The 19,674-nt window shown below is 37.7% G+C and overlaps 5 protein-coding genes across 7 annotated transcripts; 3 read left to right on the top strand and 2 right to left on the bottom strand.

Annotated features, from left to right (window-relative positions):
• Positions 1-13: 13 nt before the first annotated feature.
• Positions 14-1,139, bottom strand: mrps28 (mitochondrial ribosomal protein S28). Its single transcript, XM_052538613.1, has one exon. It carries the CDS (start codon positions 1,105-1,107, stop codon positions 559-561), a length of 549 nt encoding a protein of 182 aa, XP_052394573.1. The 5' UTR covers positions 1,108-1,139; the 3' UTR covers positions 14-558.
• A 270-nt stretch (positions 1,140-1,409) lies between these two features.
• sde2 (SDE2 telomere maintenance homolog (S. pombe)) lies at positions 1,410-5,691 on the top strand. Its single transcript, XM_052538612.1, has 7 exons — positions 1,410-1,614; positions 1,749-1,866; positions 2,171-2,282; positions 2,413-2,582; positions 4,385-4,490; positions 4,584-4,947; positions 5,036-5,691. The coding sequence occupies exons 1-7, from the start codon at positions 1,513-1,515 to the stop codon at positions 5,243-5,245; spliced, it is 1,182 nt and encodes a 393-aa protein (XP_052394572.1). The 5' UTR covers positions 1,410-1,512; the 3' UTR covers positions 5,246-5,691.
• Positions 5,692-6,010: 319 nt separating this feature from the next.
• On the top strand, positions 6,011-9,729 carry wdr83 (WD repeat domain containing 83). The gene is made up of 9 exons (XM_052538209.1): positions 6,011-6,247; positions 6,570-6,690; positions 6,770-6,875; positions 7,733-7,781; positions 7,858-7,984; positions 8,066-8,133; positions 8,225-8,333; positions 9,049-9,163; positions 9,265-9,729. The coding sequence occupies exons 1-9, from the start codon at positions 6,145-6,147 to the stop codon at positions 9,412-9,414; spliced, it is 948 nt and encodes a 315-aa protein (XP_052394169.1). The 5' UTR covers positions 6,011-6,144; the 3' UTR covers positions 9,415-9,729.
• Positions 9,730-10,079: 350 nt separating this feature from the next.
• LOC127942469 (persephin) lies at positions 10,080-11,047 on the bottom strand. Its single transcript, XM_052538183.1, has 2 exons — positions 10,969-11,047; positions 10,080-10,480 (listed from the first exon to the last, which is right to left on the bottom strand). Exons 1-2 carry the CDS (start codon positions 11,045-11,047, stop codon positions 10,080-10,082), a joined length of 480 nt encoding a protein of 159 aa, XP_052394143.1.
• Positions 11,048-15,019: 3,972 nt separating this feature from the next.
• Positions 15,020-18,129, top strand: yju2b (YJU2 splicing factor homolog B). Of its 3 annotated transcripts, none has more exons than XM_052538192.1 (10): positions 15,020-15,111; positions 15,539-15,593; positions 16,167-16,220; positions 16,327-16,409; positions 16,494-16,549; positions 16,653-16,713; positions 16,809-16,951; positions 17,043-17,215; positions 17,300-17,438; positions 17,566-18,129. In XM_052538192.1, exons 2-10 carry the CDS (start codon positions 15,591-15,593, stop codon positions 18,021-18,023), a joined length of 1,170 nt encoding a protein of 389 aa, XP_052394152.1. In that variant the 5' UTR covers positions 15,020-15,111; positions 15,539-15,590; the 3' UTR covers positions 18,024-18,129. The 3 variants fall into 3 exon arrangements, with proteins under 3 accessions (XP_052394152.1, XP_052394153.1, XP_052394154.1); XM_052538193.1 differs by having other exon boundaries at positions 15,091-15,125; XM_052538194.1 differs by lacking the exon at positions 15,020-15,111 and adding an exon at positions 15,189-15,292.
• The last annotated feature ends 1,545 nt before the right edge of the window (positions 18,130-19,674 follow it).

The following is a 19,674-nucleotide window of genomic DNA, read 5'->3' as shown; positions in this document are numbered from 1 at the left end:
TACAGCCATGATATTTAAAGAAATGTCATTTTTATTTGATCTTGTCAGTGTAAGATTTTGATAGCATTTGTGAACACTGTGATTTGCTCTGCAATTATTTATATAAAAACTTGAGTTGTTATAGGATATTCAGGGAATTGTGCTACTAGATCTTTCTTTTATGCTGCTTCTTAATGGAAGGAAATTAAAATAAAAGGCTAAATTTAACTTCTTGGTATGTTATGGCTTTTTAATGGCTGATGAATATATTCAAAATAAAAAGTTTTTCCTTGCAATTCTTAGTCTAAATCTCGCATTCCATGAAAGAGTACAAACTACAAGATTCAAACTTCTGAAATCTTCAAACAAAAATTTGTTTTCATAACCTGCAATGGAAACAGACTTCCATAGTAATAGATGTGAGAGAATTATACATGTGTAATGGTAGACAGACAGACATCTTTACAGAGAACCAAGAATCAAATTCCGTGGAGGTGCAATTTTAAATATCATATCTCATACACAACACAGAGTCCATTGGTTCACACAATAGTTCAGTCTGAGTGTTCTCAGTGGCAGCTACTCCTTCGTCTTGGTGTCTTTGCTCTCTATGAGTCCCATCAGAGTGGCGTCCGCCTCCAGCAGCGTCGTATCGATGGTCGCTCCCAGGAACCGAGAGGTCAACTCCATATCTTCCAGTCTCAGCCTCACCCTGCTGCCCCGCTGGTACTTCTGCCCGTCTGTGGGCGGCCTCTTGCACACACAGTGGAACTTTCCGCCAAAGTCGATGTATAGATCGTCATTGACGATATGAAAGATTTTCCCGATGACGACCTTTTCTTTAGCCGGACCCATCTGCATGAGCGCGGAGTGCCGCAGGAGCGACGCGAAGGACGTCTCGTCCCTGGAGCTCATGCGCCTCGCCGCGCTCTGATCGCCTCTCTGCTGCAGGTCAGAATGCAGCTCATACGCGGCTGCAAACCCACCCTTCGCTCTCTCTGGTGATTTATCATCTCCTCCGCTCGCATCGGAGCTGTATAACGACCTGTGCGTGATACAAACGCAGTGCTTTTGCAGTAAAGATGATCTGGAGCTCACGTTGCGCATCACCTTGCAGAGCGACGCCATGTTGAAACGTCATACGCAGCAGAGAACTCTGGGAACATTTCAAAATAAGAACTTGCATAACATTGAGGGACATTCGTGGGAAATATGGGATAAGGTGGGATATTCGCAAAGTGGTTTTGCATTCATGGTGGTCATTAGTATGCAAAACTATAATACAATTCTAGTACTACGTACTACTACTAAAATATAAAATATCAACAAAATGTAATTCACACACACACACAAAAAAGGATATATAAAAAAAGATAAAATAGCTTGGGTATATTGTTCAATTTCACTATTTGATGGTTTAATTTACTAGGATGAATGTGGGACTTGGCAAATTCTCTCGGCTTCCGTAGTTGAGTCGTGACATATTTTTCCGGAAGTTTATATGAGCGTGTCTTCGACAACAGAGAAGAAAACATGGAGCTCTTTGTAATTTCACCAAATTTGAGGTTCACTAACCCAACTGTTGCCCCAGGCTCGACTGTCAGAGATCTCATCGAGCATTTGACCGTCAAAGAGGTGAGTCGAACAGAGATTACATTAGTCAATCTGAACTCTGGAGTGTGCTGTACTCTCAGCGCTGGTGGTTCAGTTCAGTTTGATGATCATTGTTATGGTTAGGATGACCTCAGATGTGTTTTATTTTCTCTCAGGGCGTCTCTCTCACAGATTTCTATGTGAAGACTAATGGCCGGGTATCTCACAGTAATGAGTTGCTTCAGTCTGGAGTCGTGTATCGTGTGGAGCCTCGCTTATGTGGAGGCAAAGGAGGTAAACACCTTAGTTTAGGACTTCAACATTAATCTTTTTGAAGCTTGTAGATATTAGAATTGTTATGTGCAGTTAAAGGAGAGTATAATGGTTAGTGTATTCTTTGGTATAAATAGGTCCCCATTTTGGACACCTTTACAATTTAGTACTTCTTAAAAGTATATGTAAGGTTATAATAGAGTTCCTTTTAGTATTTATTTTCTCTTTCAGTGTTCAATAATATTTATATAATTTTTTAAGCTTTTAAAAGTTATTAATAAAGGTTTTATAATTTTAATGCATCTTAAACTCGTTTGTTTTCTAGGATTTGGCTCCATGTTGAGGGCCCTCGGTGCACAAATCGAAAAGACCACTAATCGTGAGGCCTGCAGAGATCTGAGTGGAAGAAGACTGAGAGACGTCAACCATGAGAAGGAGTAATGATGATTACCGGATCCACTTTAGCATGCTTGTTTGAATATTGACTTAATTTCTGTTATAAGGATTAATGCATCATTAGGTCATGTTATTGCATGATTAATTGAATTTTTATGTGTTTGTATGAAGAATGGCAGAGTGGCTGAAAAAGCAGGCGGATCGAGAGGCAGAGAAGGAGCAGCGTCGCCTGGAGAAGATACAGAGGAAATTGGCCGAACCTAAACATTATTTCACAGACACTAATTATGAACAGCAGTGCCATGACCTCTCAGAGAGACTGGAGGACTCTGTACTGAAAGGTACCTTAAATTCATTGTCTCTGTGTGTATATTAGACACATCTACTGTCTTGTACGGAAGTTCTAAGCGGCCATGCATTATAATATTTTTTTTTCTTGTTTTCTTGTTATAACGACTTAATTTTCTCGTTATCTCGACATAACGAAGTTCGTTTTCTCGTTATAACGACTTCATTTTCTCGTTTTCTCGACATGACGAAGTTCGTTTTCTCGTTATAGCGACTTAATTTTCTCTAAGAAGTTACAAAACGGCGCCAGCAGGTGGCACTATAGACCTGAATATAACTGATGGGGTGTTCTACACTATCCACTTTACTGTACGCGGACCTTCCTCGTGATTGCTATAATTTGTGCAGTCTTCATTACTGACATTTAATTAATTCATAAATGTTAAATGCTTGAATCAATATGAATATTTTGTGTATTAAGTTCCTGCTAGATGTATGAGTTTCACCAACATGTTCTGTGTCATAAAATAACTGCTTATCAAAACCAAGGTTGACATCACTGTATTCTGTTTATCTACAGTAGGACGGGATTTAACGATGTAGGCTGATGTGCTTCTTTTCCTTATTACTAATCTTTATTGTTAACCATATTGATGAGAAATGTGATGTATATGTAAAATCCATAGGCTAATTTAATTCAGTTTTGTTCTATAATGTTGTAGCTAATCGTTTTTATCTACACACACATATGGAACAGACACACACACTACACGTTGTCCTACACATGGACGCTCTTTTCAAACAGAAGCTTGTAACACACATGATATCTGCCACATCATATAATGACTACTACAAATTACAAATTATATATAATTTTATTTCAAATAAAGGGAAAATGAAAAGTGAGTTTAATCCAAGCAGCTCTAATGGCGCGGTGTTGCCATTTAAACATGTTAATTACAAAAACTAAACGTTCGTTGTACTGTCTCTGGAAAAATCAACAGTGATTGATCAGCCTTTATTTATGTTCAGTATTGTAGACGTTATTACCTAGGCGAAGCTAAATTTGCTGAAATATAGGCTACAGTAAGAGCACCTGCATGGCTGTCCATCAGATGCCTGTCAAAGTTGAGTTCGTTACTATAGCAACAGTAAAACTGCCATGTCGTTATAACGAGAAAACAAACTTTCGTTATGTCGAGATAACGAGAAAAATAAGTCGTTATAACGAGAAAACGAACTTCGTTATGTCGAGATAACGAGAAAAATAAGTACTTATAACGAGAAAACGATTTTCGTTATGTCGAGATAACGAGAAAATTAAGTCGTTATAACGAGAAAACAAAAAGGAAAAAAAATTAAAATGCGTGGCCGCTTAGAACTTCCGTAGTCTTGTGGTAGTGCTAGGATACATTTACACACAAAGAATGTTAAATAGCAATACACAGCATTATTTACATATTTAGTTTCTTCCTAGTGAGTTACATTTTTTGGGGGGATTTGTGCAGATTAATGCACTTTCTCTGGGTTTAACCACTGTACCCCAACCAAGTCTTGATGCAAGTCTCTTCAAGATTTGTTTAAAAAAATGCACCGCCTAAATTCACTTAACTGAACCACTTTTAATTTTATACTAAGATTTAAATCAGAGAATATATACATATACATTTAATAGTATTATCATGAATATTATAACTATAATTATATTTCATTAAAAAGTAATACATATTGTAATTGTAATGTGTAATTAATTTAAATACTATTATTATAAATGTTGCATATTTTAAATATTCAAGTATATTACCGTATCCTAATTATTCTTGACCGTAAAAGTTGAAAATTGTCTATCCTTCAGGCATCCAGGCCTCCTCTAGTGGTCTCGTCAAGGTGGACGAGGGGCCGAGTCGCAAGCGTCCGACACCAACAGACAGCAAAAAGAAAGCAAAGAAGAAATGTTTCTGGTGAGCTGATTTCACACGTAAAGAAATGGCTAATCTTGCAGACTAGAATTACAAAATTGCTTATTGTAATATGCCTTTCTTTATATCTAATAGGACTGGCCTTGGAGGACCGGAGGACATGGGCAGCTCAGATGAAGGAAGTGAGGACAGCGACAGCGAGGCCTCTCCATCCACCTCTGGGGCTTCATGTAGTTCAGATGTTCCCAAACCAGTGGTGCCACCTTCTGCCACCAGAGCAGACCCTCAGGACCAGCCCAGCAGCACCAGCAGCTCCTCCTCCCAGAGTCCCGCCCCGAGCTCCCCAACACAGGTGGAGGAGGAGGAGGTGCAGAAAGAGGCCGAAAAAGAGTGTACAGTTGAAACCAGCCAAAACGGCAGCACAGAAGAGGATAAATCACAGGATGTGCCTACAGAAGCACCAAGCAGCCCAGGCGAGACCAGTCAGGCACAAGAAGAGGTGAGACGTCTTGCTTCTGATGTGGATATTTTTTTTTATGTTGGAAATGTTTTTTTGATAATACTGACCTGTCTTTCGTTTCCTTCAGGTGGAGGAACCGTTGGATCTGCTTTCTGTGAGTGGGCCGGAGCGGCTGGAGGCTTTGGGTCTGGAGCGGCTGAAGAAAGAGCTGATGGAACGAGGGATGAAGTGTGGAGGAACACTGCAGGAACGGGCTTCGCGTCTCTTCTCCGTCAAAGGACTGAGTCCAGATCAGATTGATCCTGCGCTCTTGGCCACCAAGGGCAAGAAGAAATAACCTGCGTTTCTTAAACCAGTGTTTTTGACCTGTTTTGCTTCACTTGTGCTTTGTATGAATGTAGTTATTTTTAAAGTGTCGTTTATAAAAATCTAACACCGAATTTAAAAAGATCCCCAGTTTGGGATAATAATGAGTGCTAGATTTATTTTTCTCCTCATATTAGAATGATGTTTCTAGTCAGATACAAAGAATTCAGATTTAATTTTAAAGTTGAACTTTAACACATGCAGCAGGGCTCCACAACACGTGGATTTTTTTGTCTATTGGCAAAGCATGCCAAGTAACAAAAGGAGAAACTCAGGTTAACACTTTTTTGTAATCTTTACAGCAAATTCTTTATTATAATACAGTTATTTTAAATAGCTATTTTGATATTTGATTGTATATGTGATCTGGTCCATTTCCCTCTTGACTTCATCGTTAAGTAAAATATTGTTGCACAATTTTGTGTCCTGTTTGTTGTTGTACTCTATATTATTTATCTTTAGTGTATGTAGAATGTGAAAATAACATTTTATTTAATCATTACATAGAAAAATACTTACAATTCCCAACATATCTGGTTTCTAATGCAGAATAGGGTTTGATTATATATATATATATATATGTGTGTGTGTGTGTGTGTGTAGATATACATGATTTTCCATCAAATGCACTGATATCTGGTTATGATGAAAAGCACGAAACTTAAAAATCTAGATTTAGGGGAACTTTCGTGAGTTCTCCGAAACATCAGATGGCGATATTGAGCTCCGTATCGTTTCAACACATTTCGCGGAAGAAAACGCTGTTTTCATGCTGTTTGAGGAGCAGTTCTGAGCTCGTCTTAGTGTTGCCGATATATATGTACATATAATGCCTAATATTAGTATATAACCGAAGCTGTGGAAATAGTTATGGCGTTTCCGCAGCCGCGTCCTCAAGTGACTCAGTTCCCGCAGCATCTTTTGCGGACTGTAGAGTGTCAACAAGGCGCTGTGAGAGCCGTACGCTTCAACGGTAAGTCCATACGGTTAACATTATAATATTATATTATGTATCATATTATCCATGTCGTACATATTATTGTTAAATGAATTTTTTTAAATAACAGTTGTCTTTAAAAAAAAAGCCAACCTAAAAGAGTATAACGTTACATAGACTTTTAAAATACATTTATAATCACTAAAGATTTTAATTGGTTGTTCTTGACTAGCGCTGAGAAAAGTAACAGGTATCACGTTATGCTGCTGTTTCACACCTGTATTATGACACTAGAAAGACTTCGAATTGAATATATAATTAAATTGTTCTTGTTTCTATATTTTACACGTTCCTCCAGCTGACGGGAATTATGTGCTGACCTGTGGCAGTGATAAATCTCTGAAGCTGTGGAGTGTGAGTCGCGGGACCCTGCTGAAGACTTACACCGGTCACGGATATGAAGTGCTGGACGTGGACAGGTATGTTTCTGCGTTACATTATACTGAAATACCATCGCTTTTGCATTTGGTTTCCGTTAATTTCACTTACTTTTCGCAGTTCTTATGACAACAGTCAGCTGTGCTCCTGCAGCTCGGATAAAACCGTCATTCTGTGGGATGTGGCGTCTGGTCAGGTGACGCGCAAACTGCGCGGGCACGCCGGGGTGAGAGACCGTTACCGTTGCAGTTTCCCGCCAAAATGTCATACAGCGTTTCTTATTTGCTTTTACTGAAGCCCGGCTCACACTTGTGCGATTTTGGCCACGATTTGTTTGTCAAACTTTGGAAGTCCTAAAAGATTCATATAATCCTGTAGTCTTTGGTTGCTGGTTTGACGTGTTCACCGACAGCCGATTAATAGCCGCTGCGATCATTTTTTTCCTCCAATTAAATTCTGGCAGTGTCAGAAGATTTCAGAGGCTTTCCTGCAATGTGACTTCTACGACGACTGTCAAGCCAAGAACCCATAGGAGCGCTGAACCTGATAACTTCAAACCACCTCAGTGAAAATGTCAAATTGAGTCAGGTGGACACTACAAAAGAAGAAAAACTTATTGAGTTTATTTATTAAGGGGCAGAATGTTTAAACTCAAATAACAAAATTACCTCAACTCCGCTCTGTAGAACTGGACTTGGTCCACCGCACTCATTGTCTTCATCATCTTTCTTTTTTATTATCAAAGCATGTAATTAACAAACTAATGCTACATATTGCTTTTGTTTGCTAGCTACCATTGTAGCGAAAGAACGCGGGTCACGGATTGATGACGTAAAACTTCGGACAAATCGTCGTCTTGTGTACGTCTATTTTTGTCACGTCTTGACTGTCGTACTGTCTGACATTATGACAACTGAGATCCTACAGTGTGACAAGCAACAATCGCAAAAGACTAAAAAAAATCGCACAGAGTGAGCCCGGCTTAAGACTAATATCTCTATTGCAGTATATTATGGTAAATAAATATAATACTTTTTAAATAAGTGATATAAAAATGTCTTGTTTTCAATCATATGCACGTAGAAAGTAAACTGTGTGCAGTTTAATGAGGAGGCTACTGTGATACTGTCAGGTGAGTCAGACTTGGCTTTAATCGTATGGGAATAATGACGGTCGAATCTCAATCTCACTAGTTCTTTATGTTTCAGGCTCCATTGATGGGACCGTTCGGTGTTGGGACACTAGATCCAGGCGGTATGAGCCCATCCAGATCCTGGACGAGGCTCGGGATGGCATAAGCAGTCTGAAAGTCTCCGAGCATGAGCTTTTGATTGGGTCAGAACCAAACTAAGGGTTTTATGTCAGTATATGAGTAGTTTGAATTTGTAGAAGTGACTGTATTGTGTTGTATATCAGGTCTGTGGATGGAAGAGTGAGGCTATATGATCTCCGAATGGGACAGATTCATGTCGATTTCATTGGAAGTGAGTTATAGCACACATGAGGGAATGAGAAAATGCTTTTTGCACTGCGGGATGTCTTAACGCATCTGATTTTTTTTTTGTTGCTGCACAGGTCCCATCACTTGTGTGTGTTTCAGTCGGGACGGTCAGTGCACACTTAGCTCTAGTTTGGACTCTACGGTGCGCCTGCTGGACAAAAGCACAGGGGAGATGCTGGGAGAGTATGTACAACACAGATCAATTTACTACATAAATACAATACAACTAAATGTACTACTACTGGTACTAGTTGCCACAGGACCAACAAATGGAGAAATTTGAGTGCCATTTAAAAAATAATGGAAGTAGATACATCACTTTAACAAATAAATGTGTACATTTTAAAACATTTTAAAGTAACAGGAGACTTTTAAAATGATTTAATTTATTAAAAACATGGTTAAATGTAACAAAATAATGACTTTTCAAAATTAGTAAAATAAATCATAAAAGAAATATATGCAAATATAAAACTATAAAATTTTATTTCTTTAAAACATAGTTAAACATGCCGGTAAAATGAATTAATTATTTTTCTAATTAACAATAATAATGTATATTTAAAACTGTTTATTATATTTATGTTTAAAGCATAGTTAAACAGCCACGTTAATAAATTATTTTTCAATTTTGATTATTTAAAACTGTTATATATTTGTTTAAAAATAAAAAAAGGTGTAATTAAACATGACAGTTAAATAAATCACTTTTCCAATTAACATGCATTTTGAAATGTTTGGTTAAATGTAACAGTAAAATAAATCTACATTTCAAACTGAAAAATAAATACTTTTCTAAAACGATGCATTTCATGTTAAAATGTTTGTTATTTGGACCAATACAATAATACACTACATGAATGTATTATAATGTGTGTGTCTATGTGTCCCTTCACAGGTACTCCGGTCATGTCAATAAAGGCTATAAGCTTGACTGCTGTCTGTCTGAGAAAGACACGCATGTTCTGAGCTGTTCAGAAGATGGCCATGTTTACTTCTGGGATCTAGTGGAGGTGTGCAGAATAAGTCACAGGACCAGCAGAGAAAATACAGTGACAAAATGTCAAGTTAAATATGAGCAATAAAGCTGTAATCCTGTAATCTCTATTTGTAGGGCTCCCTGTCTTTAAAGCTGCCTGTTGGGAAAGCTGTCGTCCAATCACTGGACTTTCATCAAACGGAGCCCCGCCTTTTGACTGCTATGGAGGGGCAAGTTCAGGTGTGGGGGGCGGAGCCAGAGGATGCAGCTGTGGAAGACGGCTAAGCTGAGTAGTGCGTGTTGAACACCAAATGCAGGAGCAGGACTCAATTAAGATGAAGTGTGAATTACTGTTTTGTATCAGTTTGATTGTTATACATATTTTGTATGATAATAAAAAAAATCTAATAAGATAAAAAAAAAATATATTTTCAAATTAATATTTTAATAGCTATTGCTCACAGTGTTGTTGCCTTTTTTTATATACTTCGTTATTGTAATCACTCAGTGTAGTTAACCAAACAAACAACTTTTGTTTGTATATTTAATGAGAACTGTACATATTTACAAAGAAAAAAAATAAAGATTAACAATAATTTATTGGGTAGTAAAAATGGTTTTCAAATAAATAAATAATTTATTATCGCATAAATATGTTCAATTTTTGGATCGGATTGACAATTCGTCGGATCAAGTCTGGACTCGGCCACTCAAACACGTCACTGTGTTGTCATTAACCAGATCTGAACATTTTAACATTATCAAACACAATATAAGCTAATGTCTTCAGAGAAAGTGACATTCACATCTTCATATAGTTCAATACATACATATTATTACTTCCTGAATTAACATACATTAAACAGCCCTTAATTTACTTCAAGGCACTTTTTACAGTCTCTAAACCAACAGATATTATGTAGCCAGATTTCGGCTGGCCACCATCGTGTCTACACCATACAGATGCACGCAGCGGCAGAGAGTTTCTCCACTTTGTGCCAGCGATGGTGGTTGTCGAGAAAGGCTATGTCTTCATGGTGTGTGGGGCGACAGCAGGGCTGATGGTGCCAATGGCCGGTGTATTGAAGGACGCCGCTTTGCAGGAGGTTGGCGAGCGTGAGGTCGTGGTTGGAGGCAAGGCGAGGACAGGTCCCACTGCAGTACTTAAACAGCACTGTCTCGTCCGAGTCGTAGCCCAACCCAAGGTCTCGTACCTGCAGCAGGATGGAGTGCAGAGCACATGGGGACTCAGCGCTGCGGGGTAACCGAATCGCTCTTTCCAACTGCCTCCCTGAACCCTCCTTTGCCTCAACATCACTACCTCTACGTTCTTCATTACGGAGGTCCGTGTCTGAAAAATAATGATCAAAAAAATAAATACAATTTTGCATTCTGTTTGTGCAAAACAATGTTGTAAGAGGTGGATATATGGTTAATGTGTCTGTGCATTGATATGTAGTTGATAAGTTGTCGGAGGTTGCTAAATGGCTCAAATCATGAGAGTCCAGATCAAGTGTTTTTAGAGAATTTTTTTTTCAATATTTTCCAGCAGTTTATCTGCCATACGAAAATAATCTGATAACTTAGAAAAGTGGAAGCCCAACTCTTTCCAGCAAAGTCACATGATTTGAGGTCAAATTCATGTTAGTAGTGCTCAAGAAGATATTTTAGTGCATATATAACTTTTTTTGTCTATACAATGGAAGTCGGTGGGGTCCAATATTGTTGGGACCCCACTGACTTCATTATATGGATACAAAAAAAAAAATTCTGTTTTATACAGAATAATACAGAGATTTAGTTGTCCTCTCCCCAAAAGGTCATGACCCCGAGTCTTACCCAGTAGTGTTCTAAGCCAGTGTCCTTCTCCAGCCTGAATGCAAAACAGCAGAACGGAGACCTTCAGTAGTGAATGCATCGTTGTTTTGTCTTTGCCTGTTTTTCCTTCTTCAGGATGAAAGCGCAGGTGATGCTGAGATGCGCCAGAGTCACTGTCTCTTTTATAGCCATCTATGCGGGTCAGAGCTGTTGGGGTGGAGGGGATGGCGGGGTGCGTCCAGGATGGGAGGGAGGTGGGATAACCATTCCGCTCCCAGTCTCACACATGGTCTTAAGGCTATGATTGGAGGCAACTTTACGTAATATTTCGGAAGTCCACTCGTATTTCTCCAAGTCTTGAGAGGCTGAGAGTATGGAAAATGGGGGTAAATTGCTTAAAGCTGTGGGATGTCTGACAAGTGTAGTTATCTTGGCGCTTGAGCCAATTAAGCACAGGGAATTGGCATTTTTACACATATTTTATGCAATATAATGGACACTGAAAAGCAAGGGTTAACTGAACTACATGAAAGATGGAAGAAAGGTTCATAATTAAAAAGAACTAAATAGATGACAGAAGTTATTTGAATGGAAATTCCAAGAATAATGGCTGTCTTGAGATACATAAATTTAGGGATTTAGTTAAAATGTGATTTTTTTTTTTTTTCTCTTTTCGCTATCTACATTCCTTGTTTAACTATGAAGACATGAATCCTGCAGCGCTGGAGGAATAACTGAATGCGCAAGGCTTGCAGTGATATACCGGCTTAGAGTGAAGGGTTTTGTACAGCAGACCCCAAATGTATTTGGACACTTAAGTAACATTTAAACTTTCTTTGCTTTAGGTAACAAAATATCAAACCAATCTGTGTTTGCAAACAAATTTTACAGTTACTTTTGAAACAACTTGATCACCCATGGTGATTTTTAATGGATTTATTTGACTTTGCAGAATTTACTTCCTGGAAGTATGATGATGAAATAATTCTTGTGATAAAAGGGAGTTATGATGGTAACAGGGTTGACAGTTTATAGAAATTAGTCATTACCTAATGGTAACAGAGTTTACATTCTAGTTTACATTTACATTACATTGAGTTCGCTTCCTGAAAACATTGTCATTTTGACAGAATTATTGTAATAAAATGGAGTTAGAATGGTAACAGGGTTGACATTGAGAATTTAATCAAACTGAACTCCACCATTTGTATATTTTCTTTCCTTACTGAAATTGTTTTACTGTTCTTCTGTCTGCCAAATGCTCAAAACACTAATGTAACTTTAACTACCCAGTGGACATAATTAATTGAGAGTTTATAAGTGTAAAAAGATAAACTAATGAGGCTTTATCAGAAAGCCAGGCCTTTCCTTTACTTGCAGGTATAATGGCATGCAAATATGTAATTTATAATCTAAGGTCATTTTATGAAATGTTCCCAAATCTTTTAGGACAATGTCCATTCTTATTCAATGCAATTATTTTCAGGTAGAATACCTGAGAGCTAGGATTGTGTACAGTTAAAATGTTTTCCAGTCAGACATCCATCAGTATTAAAATATGATCAATGTAAAAGGATTTCAGCCAATTGTCAGGTGTTTAAAACCTGACACAGGACCATAAAACAGTCTCCTGCTTCCAGGGAAACCTACATAGCAATCTCTTCTCAAACCATTCAGCGTAATTCAGCAACACATCAAAACTATAACATAGTTTCAAAACAATTCCATGGAAATGTGTAACTATTTTACATTTTGAAAAATTAGCGGCTAATTTGAAATGCTTTTATAGAATCTGTTTATGCCTCCACTGACTTATGTTTAGAGGGAGGGCCTTCATGCTTTCACTTTTTTCTAGTGTAAGTGTGTGTGGGGGGGGGGGGGGAGTAAGACTACATTTATATTGTGTGTATTTAAAAGTAGCCACATCAAATAGGTTTCATAAAAAAAACAAAAAAAACATGGTATTTGGGCACCAAGGTGTATCATATTTGTGGAAGTACAGTGTGGGATACAGCAACCCTTCTGGTATGTCCTGATAGAGCCTCTTAGGAATCCGAGGCCGTCTGAGTCAGGAAGGAATCTCATATCAAAGTCACAGAGTGGAAAAACAGTCTTCCTCACACATTGTAAAACACAGGGTGACATGGAAAGGAGGTGTGGACTCACGGCCCATCAGACGGAAAGAAGAAAAGAGCTTTGTCCGTCTGGTACAAATAACAAAAGCTCAACACGCACTCATGGATGAAAAAAGTTAAAAGTCTCATCATTCCTCATACTTTGTTTTCTATTAAGAGTATTCTGACGGCAAGATGGATGCAAAACAACACATATTAATGAATATGGTTTTTATTACATTTAACTAAAACCATAAAAATTGTAATTAAATTAAAACCATAAAAACTAATTTTTATTAATTGAAATAAAATAAAAAAACTTTTTTTTACAGCTAGTTGTCAATATTTCTAATTTTAAATAAATAATAAATAACTAAAATATTTAGCTAAAATAACTAAATAAAAAAAAGTATAGAAAATATATACAGAAAAACAAAAACTAAAAATGACAGCAAAATTACTAAAACTTTTAAATTAAAATGGATATAGAAATATATAAACACTGATCCAAATTATTAATAAGGGATTTTAAATGATCTCAATGATACTAAAATAACAATGTTAATGAATTTCAGTAGTTTTACACAATCCAATGTAGGCTTGAAGTCTAAATTATTACAGTGAAATTGCTATTTGCGAAATTAATTTTAAAAGTTTAGTGTAAATATGTGTGGAAAAAAGCATCATGACATAATATCAAAATGGTTTATGATTATGTGACACGGTACATTTGTCAAATGTAATGTTTAATTTAAACTCTAAATAACTGAATGAAATACCTAATTTTTGTTCTGAATTCATAATATACACATTACTCAATTCGATGATGATAATGTGTCATATAACTGAAAAGTGTTTTTTTTTTGCATTTTGTGCATATGTACAAAAAAAAAGACATTTTAACAAGTTTCCCAGACAAAATGTTGTAATGTGTATACTAATATATATATATATATATATATATATATATAGAGAGAGAGAGAGAGAGAGAGAGAGAGAGAGAGAGAGAGAGATTTTAATCAGAATGAGATATAAAGGTTAATTCATAATAGAAGCTCATTTTTGTAATTTTTAAAATCAAATTTACAAAACTGCACTATAACAAAAAAAAAAAATAATTCTCATACATGCCAGGTGGTCTACAGACAAACACCTGGTTGAGTTTTTACAAACAGAATAAATATGTGCATCTGCTCAGGACAGGTGAGAAGTGTGTTTGTTCGGGGTCATTCCTCAGAGGGTGTTTAAGGTATGGATGACCTTACCAGGGCTGTGTTGCATTCTGGGTCTCCCGTCCGGCCCATATAGGGCTTGTCTGCTCTGGGCAGGAATGCAAGAGCAGCGTTCCAGTGTTAGGAAGCATTCTGTGGGAATTAGTGGGGAATCTCAAACTCGCCAGGCAAGGGCTGTTCACGCTGTAAATCTGACCAGCGCACGAGAAGCTCCAGCCTCCTCCATCACCCCTCATCCACTCACACCTTCCTCAACATCCCTCCATCACACTGGACCAGCACTTACCTTTGAGTGTTTACAGTGGTTATATTCACCATCGCGCCATTACAAACTAGTTCAACGCAAACTGTATATGCTTTTTGGTTTGTCAAAATGGTATTTAGTAACCTGTTCATCTCGTCTCATGTATGCTTTCCATACCTGGATTGGAAAAGGCCTCACATGTCCAAGTTTTTCTATCCACCTGGCTACATATTCACAGAATTCCCACTGCTAGTGAAATCCCAAATTGCAAGTATGGTTATATCGAGTGAATGTGAGCCACCAGACGACAGCATGTTATTTACACCTCACCAGGAGTTTTCCATCTTAGAGGGTTTCCCCGTTTTTCAAATATCTTCTTTGTATAATAATATTCAATTTTATAAGTTGTTATAAACTTATAAAGAAAAGCAAAGTTACCTGTCAGACGTTTTTACAAATCGTCGTCCTCCGCTCGTTAGGCGGCGCTGTTGACGCACGCGAACACCTCCAGCGTGACGTGACGTGAGGTGACGAGGGCACGCACGCAGACGCTGTTTACGCAGAAGGCTGTTTGGTCAGTATCTTAACGTACGATTTTTTTTATTTACTTCATAATGTTCAGATTATTTGTATGATTTTTTTGTGAAAATGACCTAAAGTCTGCGCAGTGGTTGTTATCTCGGTCCTGTTCGACTTCGTTTGGCCATTTCTAAACATATATCGTGTATAAGCTGACCATACTCCTGCATACTCCAGTTAATTTGCTTTTTATTACAATTATAACACGTTTTATTTTATTTTTACTGTCAATTTAAGTAACTAGTACTGTTATACTGTGGTGTAGAATGATTGCCATATTCATATATCATAGCACAGTCTGATAAACAATGTATTACCATCGTATTTTTGTAAGAGTTAGGAGTCTATAATCTGATATTTATTTAAGAATACGTATGATTTGTAATAATGTGATTTTTTTTCCCTCTGTTATCTTTTCCCAGCATTTTTAATCTTATTGATCCTCTAATCTGGAAGTGATCTTAAACCAGCAAGATGGTATGAATGTTTTATATAATATTATATTATCTAGGTTTATATAGTATTTATTGTTTCCATTTTCGTTTTAGTTTAGGATTTTTTTTTGTTTTTACTTCTTAATAGTTTTATTCATATATATATATATATATATATATATATATATATATATATATATATATATATATATATATAAATACATATATATCATCCAAACGAACTGAACTCTGAACGTCAATCGAACCCGGGTGCGCACCAAAAGTGCTAGTGTGAAAGCACCCTTAGATTCTCTGTGCCAAAAACACTCCTCCAGGTTCATATAACTATTGAATTGTTTTTTTTTTTCTTTTTCTGAGTATGGCCCTGCATGAAGTCATAAAGGGCTTAATTCCTTGCATGGGCTCCTCTCCCAGAAGAGTCTTTTATAAATCTGATAAAATTAAAGACTCTTTGTAGATATGAAGGATGCAGTACTTTGTGCTCAAGATTGACATGATATTTTGTCCTCTTTAATAGTCTTAGCTGTAGTTAACAATAATAATGTGCTGGTCCCGTTATAGAAATGATCATGTTAATGTTTGTTCTCTGTTTTAGGGTGAACGTAAAGGAGTGAACAAGTACTACCCTCCTGATTTCGACCCAGCTAAGGTGACGATAACAAATATTATCTCATTTTTCCGGCTTCTGTTTTGCAAAACTGTGTATATTAGAAACATTCCTTCTGAAATATGTATATCTCATGCTCTCATACCAGCATGGCTCTATCAATGGCTATTATAAAACGCACCCGCTGCGGGAACGAGCCCGGAAACTGTCTCAGGGCATCCTCATCATCCGGTAATACACAATCATTTAATGTGTTGTGTATTCTTTCACTGTTTTTTGATTCACATGTGCTGACAATGTGTTTTGTGTTTTCAGATTTGAGATGCCTTATAATATTTGGTGTGACGGCTGTAAGAATCATATCGGCATGGGTATGACCTTACTCGTAATATTCCTGCAGTATGTAGAATGTAAAATGTACATCGTTTTTCAGCTGTGTACATGTGTACATATGTAATCATTCTGTCTTTACAGGGGTTCGATACAATGCGGAGAAGAAAAAAGTGGGCAATTACTACACAACTCCAATATACAGGTGATGTAGCATCCTGATCTCCCTCAGTTCAGTTTCATGATCAGTCCGTATAGTGCAAGGCAGCATGTCTTAACCTGTAAGTTTGTGTTCGACAGGTTCAGGATGAAGTGCCATCTGTGTGTGAACTACATCGAGATGCAGACAGACCCGGCCACCTGTGATTATGTCATCGTGAGTGGAGCCCAGAGGAAGGAGGAAAGATGGGACATGGCTGAGAACGAGCAGATACTCACTACTGGTGCCAAAACTCATGATGTTTCTGTTTGCCTGTCCACCAAAAGTATGCATAATATGAAGAAAAAGGCTTATCATGCTGTTTTTTGCTACAGAGCACAGTGAGAAAGAGAAACTGGAGACGGACGCCATGTTTAAATTAGATCATGGTGGAAAGGATAAAGAAAAGCTACGGGCCGCCATCCCGTCTCTCAATGAGCTTCAAGAGCAGCAGTCCGGGTGGAAAGATGACTTTCAGCTTAACAGCGTCCTCCGCAGGAAGTTCAGGGTGAGTTACTCGTTTCCCACTGCGGGGATTTGCATCTGTAATGAAAGGTCTGCGTTTTAATCTATTTGGGGTTTGCGAATACAGTCTGAGAAGAAAGTGATGACTGAGGAGGAGGAGAAAGACAATGCAGTGCGATTGAGGACTGGTCTGTCCATCCCCTTGTTACCGGAAAGAGAAGAAGATAAGAAACTGGCAGCACTGCTCACCTTCCAGAGCCCTGACTGTGGGTTTGATCCATTGGTTTAATTTTTTAGTTATTTATTGATGCATTAATCTTCACCCCTTTCCATTTAAGTAAAAAGTTTTATTGCTTATAACTGAGTATCTTGAACAATCCCTTTCTCTTTCAGCATATGATGACAGACAGCAGACGAAAAGGCTACAGATATCTTCTCGTTCCTGGTTCGTTAGCCCGTCTTCAGCAGCAGGGGGAGCCGCTGGGAGCCTCTTGCAAAAGCTAGGCCAGCAGGGTCGAGGAGCAGCCATGGCTAAAGCACTGAGCTCTACGACACCCAGTGCGCACATCCTGGTACGCAGGAAGTCAGAAAGCAACAAGACTGAAACTGCCAGCATTATGACCTCCAACTCGTCCCCTGCTGCTAACTCGGCAGCTGTAGACACAGACCCCACAGACTCTCTTTCTCCTCTCACTAATAACATTAATTCTAGCACAGACACAAACACTCCCAGCGGCACTTCAGAGACACATAAAGGAAGCCCTTCAGAGGAGGACAAAAGCTTGCTCGCTCTTACTGGAAAGTCTCTGGTTGCAGATTACAGTGACTCTGACTCGGGCAGTGAGGTCTGATTTAGACCAGAAGTTGAATTTACGTAGCTGTAAATCCTACAGTATCAACATGTGTGTTATACAATTAGTCATTAATTACCAAAAAAATAAACTCTTCCGTATTGAAGTGTGTGTGAGGGTTTTCTTTTTAACTTTCGAGCTGTGAGAATTGAACTTGTTGTTTGGCTCCCTAAAAATGCAGTCATAAACTTCAGGAAAAAAGGTGTTAGAGTTGGAGCTTAACATCAAATAACAAGTAGGTACTAATATTGATAAATTTTAATGTAAAATATGTGTAGTAGGAAAGAAATACAGATATGCTAAATCCACCTTATTGTCGTGTGGCTTTTGACGTCAGTTGTGTCACTTTACTGCCATTCACATCTCTCCATTGGCCTCATGGACAGTAAAGTGCACACTCCAGAAAGTCTGTGGAAAAAGTGCTTTTCAACTACTGTTTCATGAATATGTATTCCAACATACTACCACTGCAAGTACATACTATGACGCAATATTTACACTGAAGCATGTGACATTTCCTGACCAGGCGCAGAGTGCTGTCAATCAAAGAACACACTGGACCAGCTAACCAATCACAGGACATTTTGTATTTCAGAAAGCGGGCCTTCATATGATACACTAACCATTCGAGCCGTTAATTAAGGATGGTCGATACCACATATTTTGTTTTCGATACGATACCGATATTTTTAATGGTCAGTATCTCCAATATCGATAGCATTTAGCAGACGCTTTTATCCAAAGCGACTTACAGTGCATTAAGGCTATCAATTTTTACCTATCATGTGTTCCCGGGGAATCGAACCCCCAACCTTGCGCTAGCTAACGCAACGCTCTACCAGTTGAGCTACAGGAACACTATAACAATATTATACTTCTAATCTGAACTTTTAGATTATGAAACTAAATTATGAGTACAGTGGGTAATGATAACTACTTCATATTTGAGATGCATTTTAACATTCAATACGCCTTGACGCCTTTAACGTCAATACTGCAACTTATTAGGTTTTATTTTTCTTTACACATGGTTCAAATATGTTTACTGTAGTGTTAACCAAGGAAATCTACAAATACTATAATTAAACTATGTCCACTTTACCATGATTCATTGTCATAAGGGACTGCCAGTAATGCCAGTAACCTTTTTATTCGGAGAGTGTATGATTTATATTAACATACAGAATAGAACATGAGTAATATTAACTTTTAACATTCAAATTTAAGTAATAATTTACTGTACAAACTATTGTACAATTTCAATAGGTTTATTGTTAAATAACTCCTATATCTGCATTGTTCTGGGCTGCCTTTTCCAAATACATGAGTGCTATCTTATTATAGGCTACTCTTGGGAAACACAGCTTATTTGAGTATCGATACTTTCGATACTTGCATCAGTATCAATATATCGGTGCATTAGGATCGATTCGGCCATCCCTAGCATTCATGCCAGACTGGGGAGAGAGGTGTTGTAATGTAAAATATGTGAAAAATAATGTTTTTCGAACAATCTAGTATGAGATCCTGTTCTAGTACACCACAGTCTGCGAGAACCTGAAATTGCTGCAGACTTTATTTCAGTGTAGTGACGTATTTCCAGCTGAAACAAAATATATAATAGAGGGTGTGGTTATATTTTTGCTCATCC

This window comes from Carassius gibelio, chromosome A22 (genome assembly GCF_023724105.1).
Source record: "Carassius gibelio isolate Cgi1373 ecotype wild population from Czech Republic chromosome A22, carGib1.2-hapl.c, whole genome shotgun sequence".
Lineage (NCBI taxonomy): Eukaryota > Metazoa > Chordata > Actinopteri > Cypriniformes > Cyprinidae > Carassius > Carassius gibelio.
This window is presented reverse-complemented; position numbering and strand designations above follow the sequence as displayed.

Excerpts from the sequence above, each read along its gene's own strand:
- mrps28 (XM_052538613.1), bottom strand. The coding sequence starts at position 1,107 with ATGGCGTCGCTCTGCAAGGTGATGCGCAACGTGAGCTCCAGATCATCT.
- sde2 (XM_052538612.1), top strand. The coding sequence starts at position 1,513 with ATGGAGCTCTTTGTAATTTCACCAAATTTGAGGTTCACTAACCCAACT. Across the intron at positions 2,283-2,412 it reads GACGTCAACCATGAGAAGGA|AATGGCAGAGTGGCTGAAAA; the intron begins GTAATGATGATT and ends GTTTGTATGAAG. Across the intron at positions 2,583-4,384 it reads GGAGGACTCTGTACTGAAAG|GCATCCAGGCCTCCTCTAGT; the intron begins GTACCTTAAATT and ends TCTATCCTTCAG.
- wdr83 (XM_052538209.1), top strand. The coding sequence starts at position 6,145 with ATGGCGTTTCCGCAGCCGCGTCCTCAAGTGACTCAGTTCCCGCAGCAT. Across the intron at positions 8,134-8,224 it reads TCATGTCGATTTCATTGGAA|GTCCCATCACTTGTGTGTGT; the intron begins GTGAGTTATAGC and ends GTTGCTGCACAG. Across the intron at positions 9,164-9,264 it reads ACTTCTGGGATCTAGTGGAG|GGCTCCCTGTCTTTAAAGCT; the intron begins GTGTGCAGAATA and ends CTCTATTTGTAG.
- LOC127942469 (XM_052538183.1), bottom strand. The coding sequence starts at position 11,047 with ATGCATTCACTACTGAAGGTCTCCGTTCTGCTGTTTTGCATTCAGGCT. Across the intron at positions 10,481-10,968 it reads CTGGCTTAGAACACTACTGG|ACACGGACCTCCGTAATGAA; the intron begins GTAAGACTCGGG and ends ATTATTTTTCAG.
- yju2b (XM_052538192.1), top strand. Across the intron at positions 16,410-16,493 it reads CAGGGCATCCTCATCATCCG|ATTTGAGATGCCTTATAATA; the intron begins GTAATACACAAT and ends TTGTGTTTTCAG. Across the intron at positions 16,952-17,042 it reads CGAGCAGATACTCACTACTG|AGCACAGTGAGAAAGAGAAA; the intron begins GTGCCAAAACTC and ends TTTTTGCTACAG.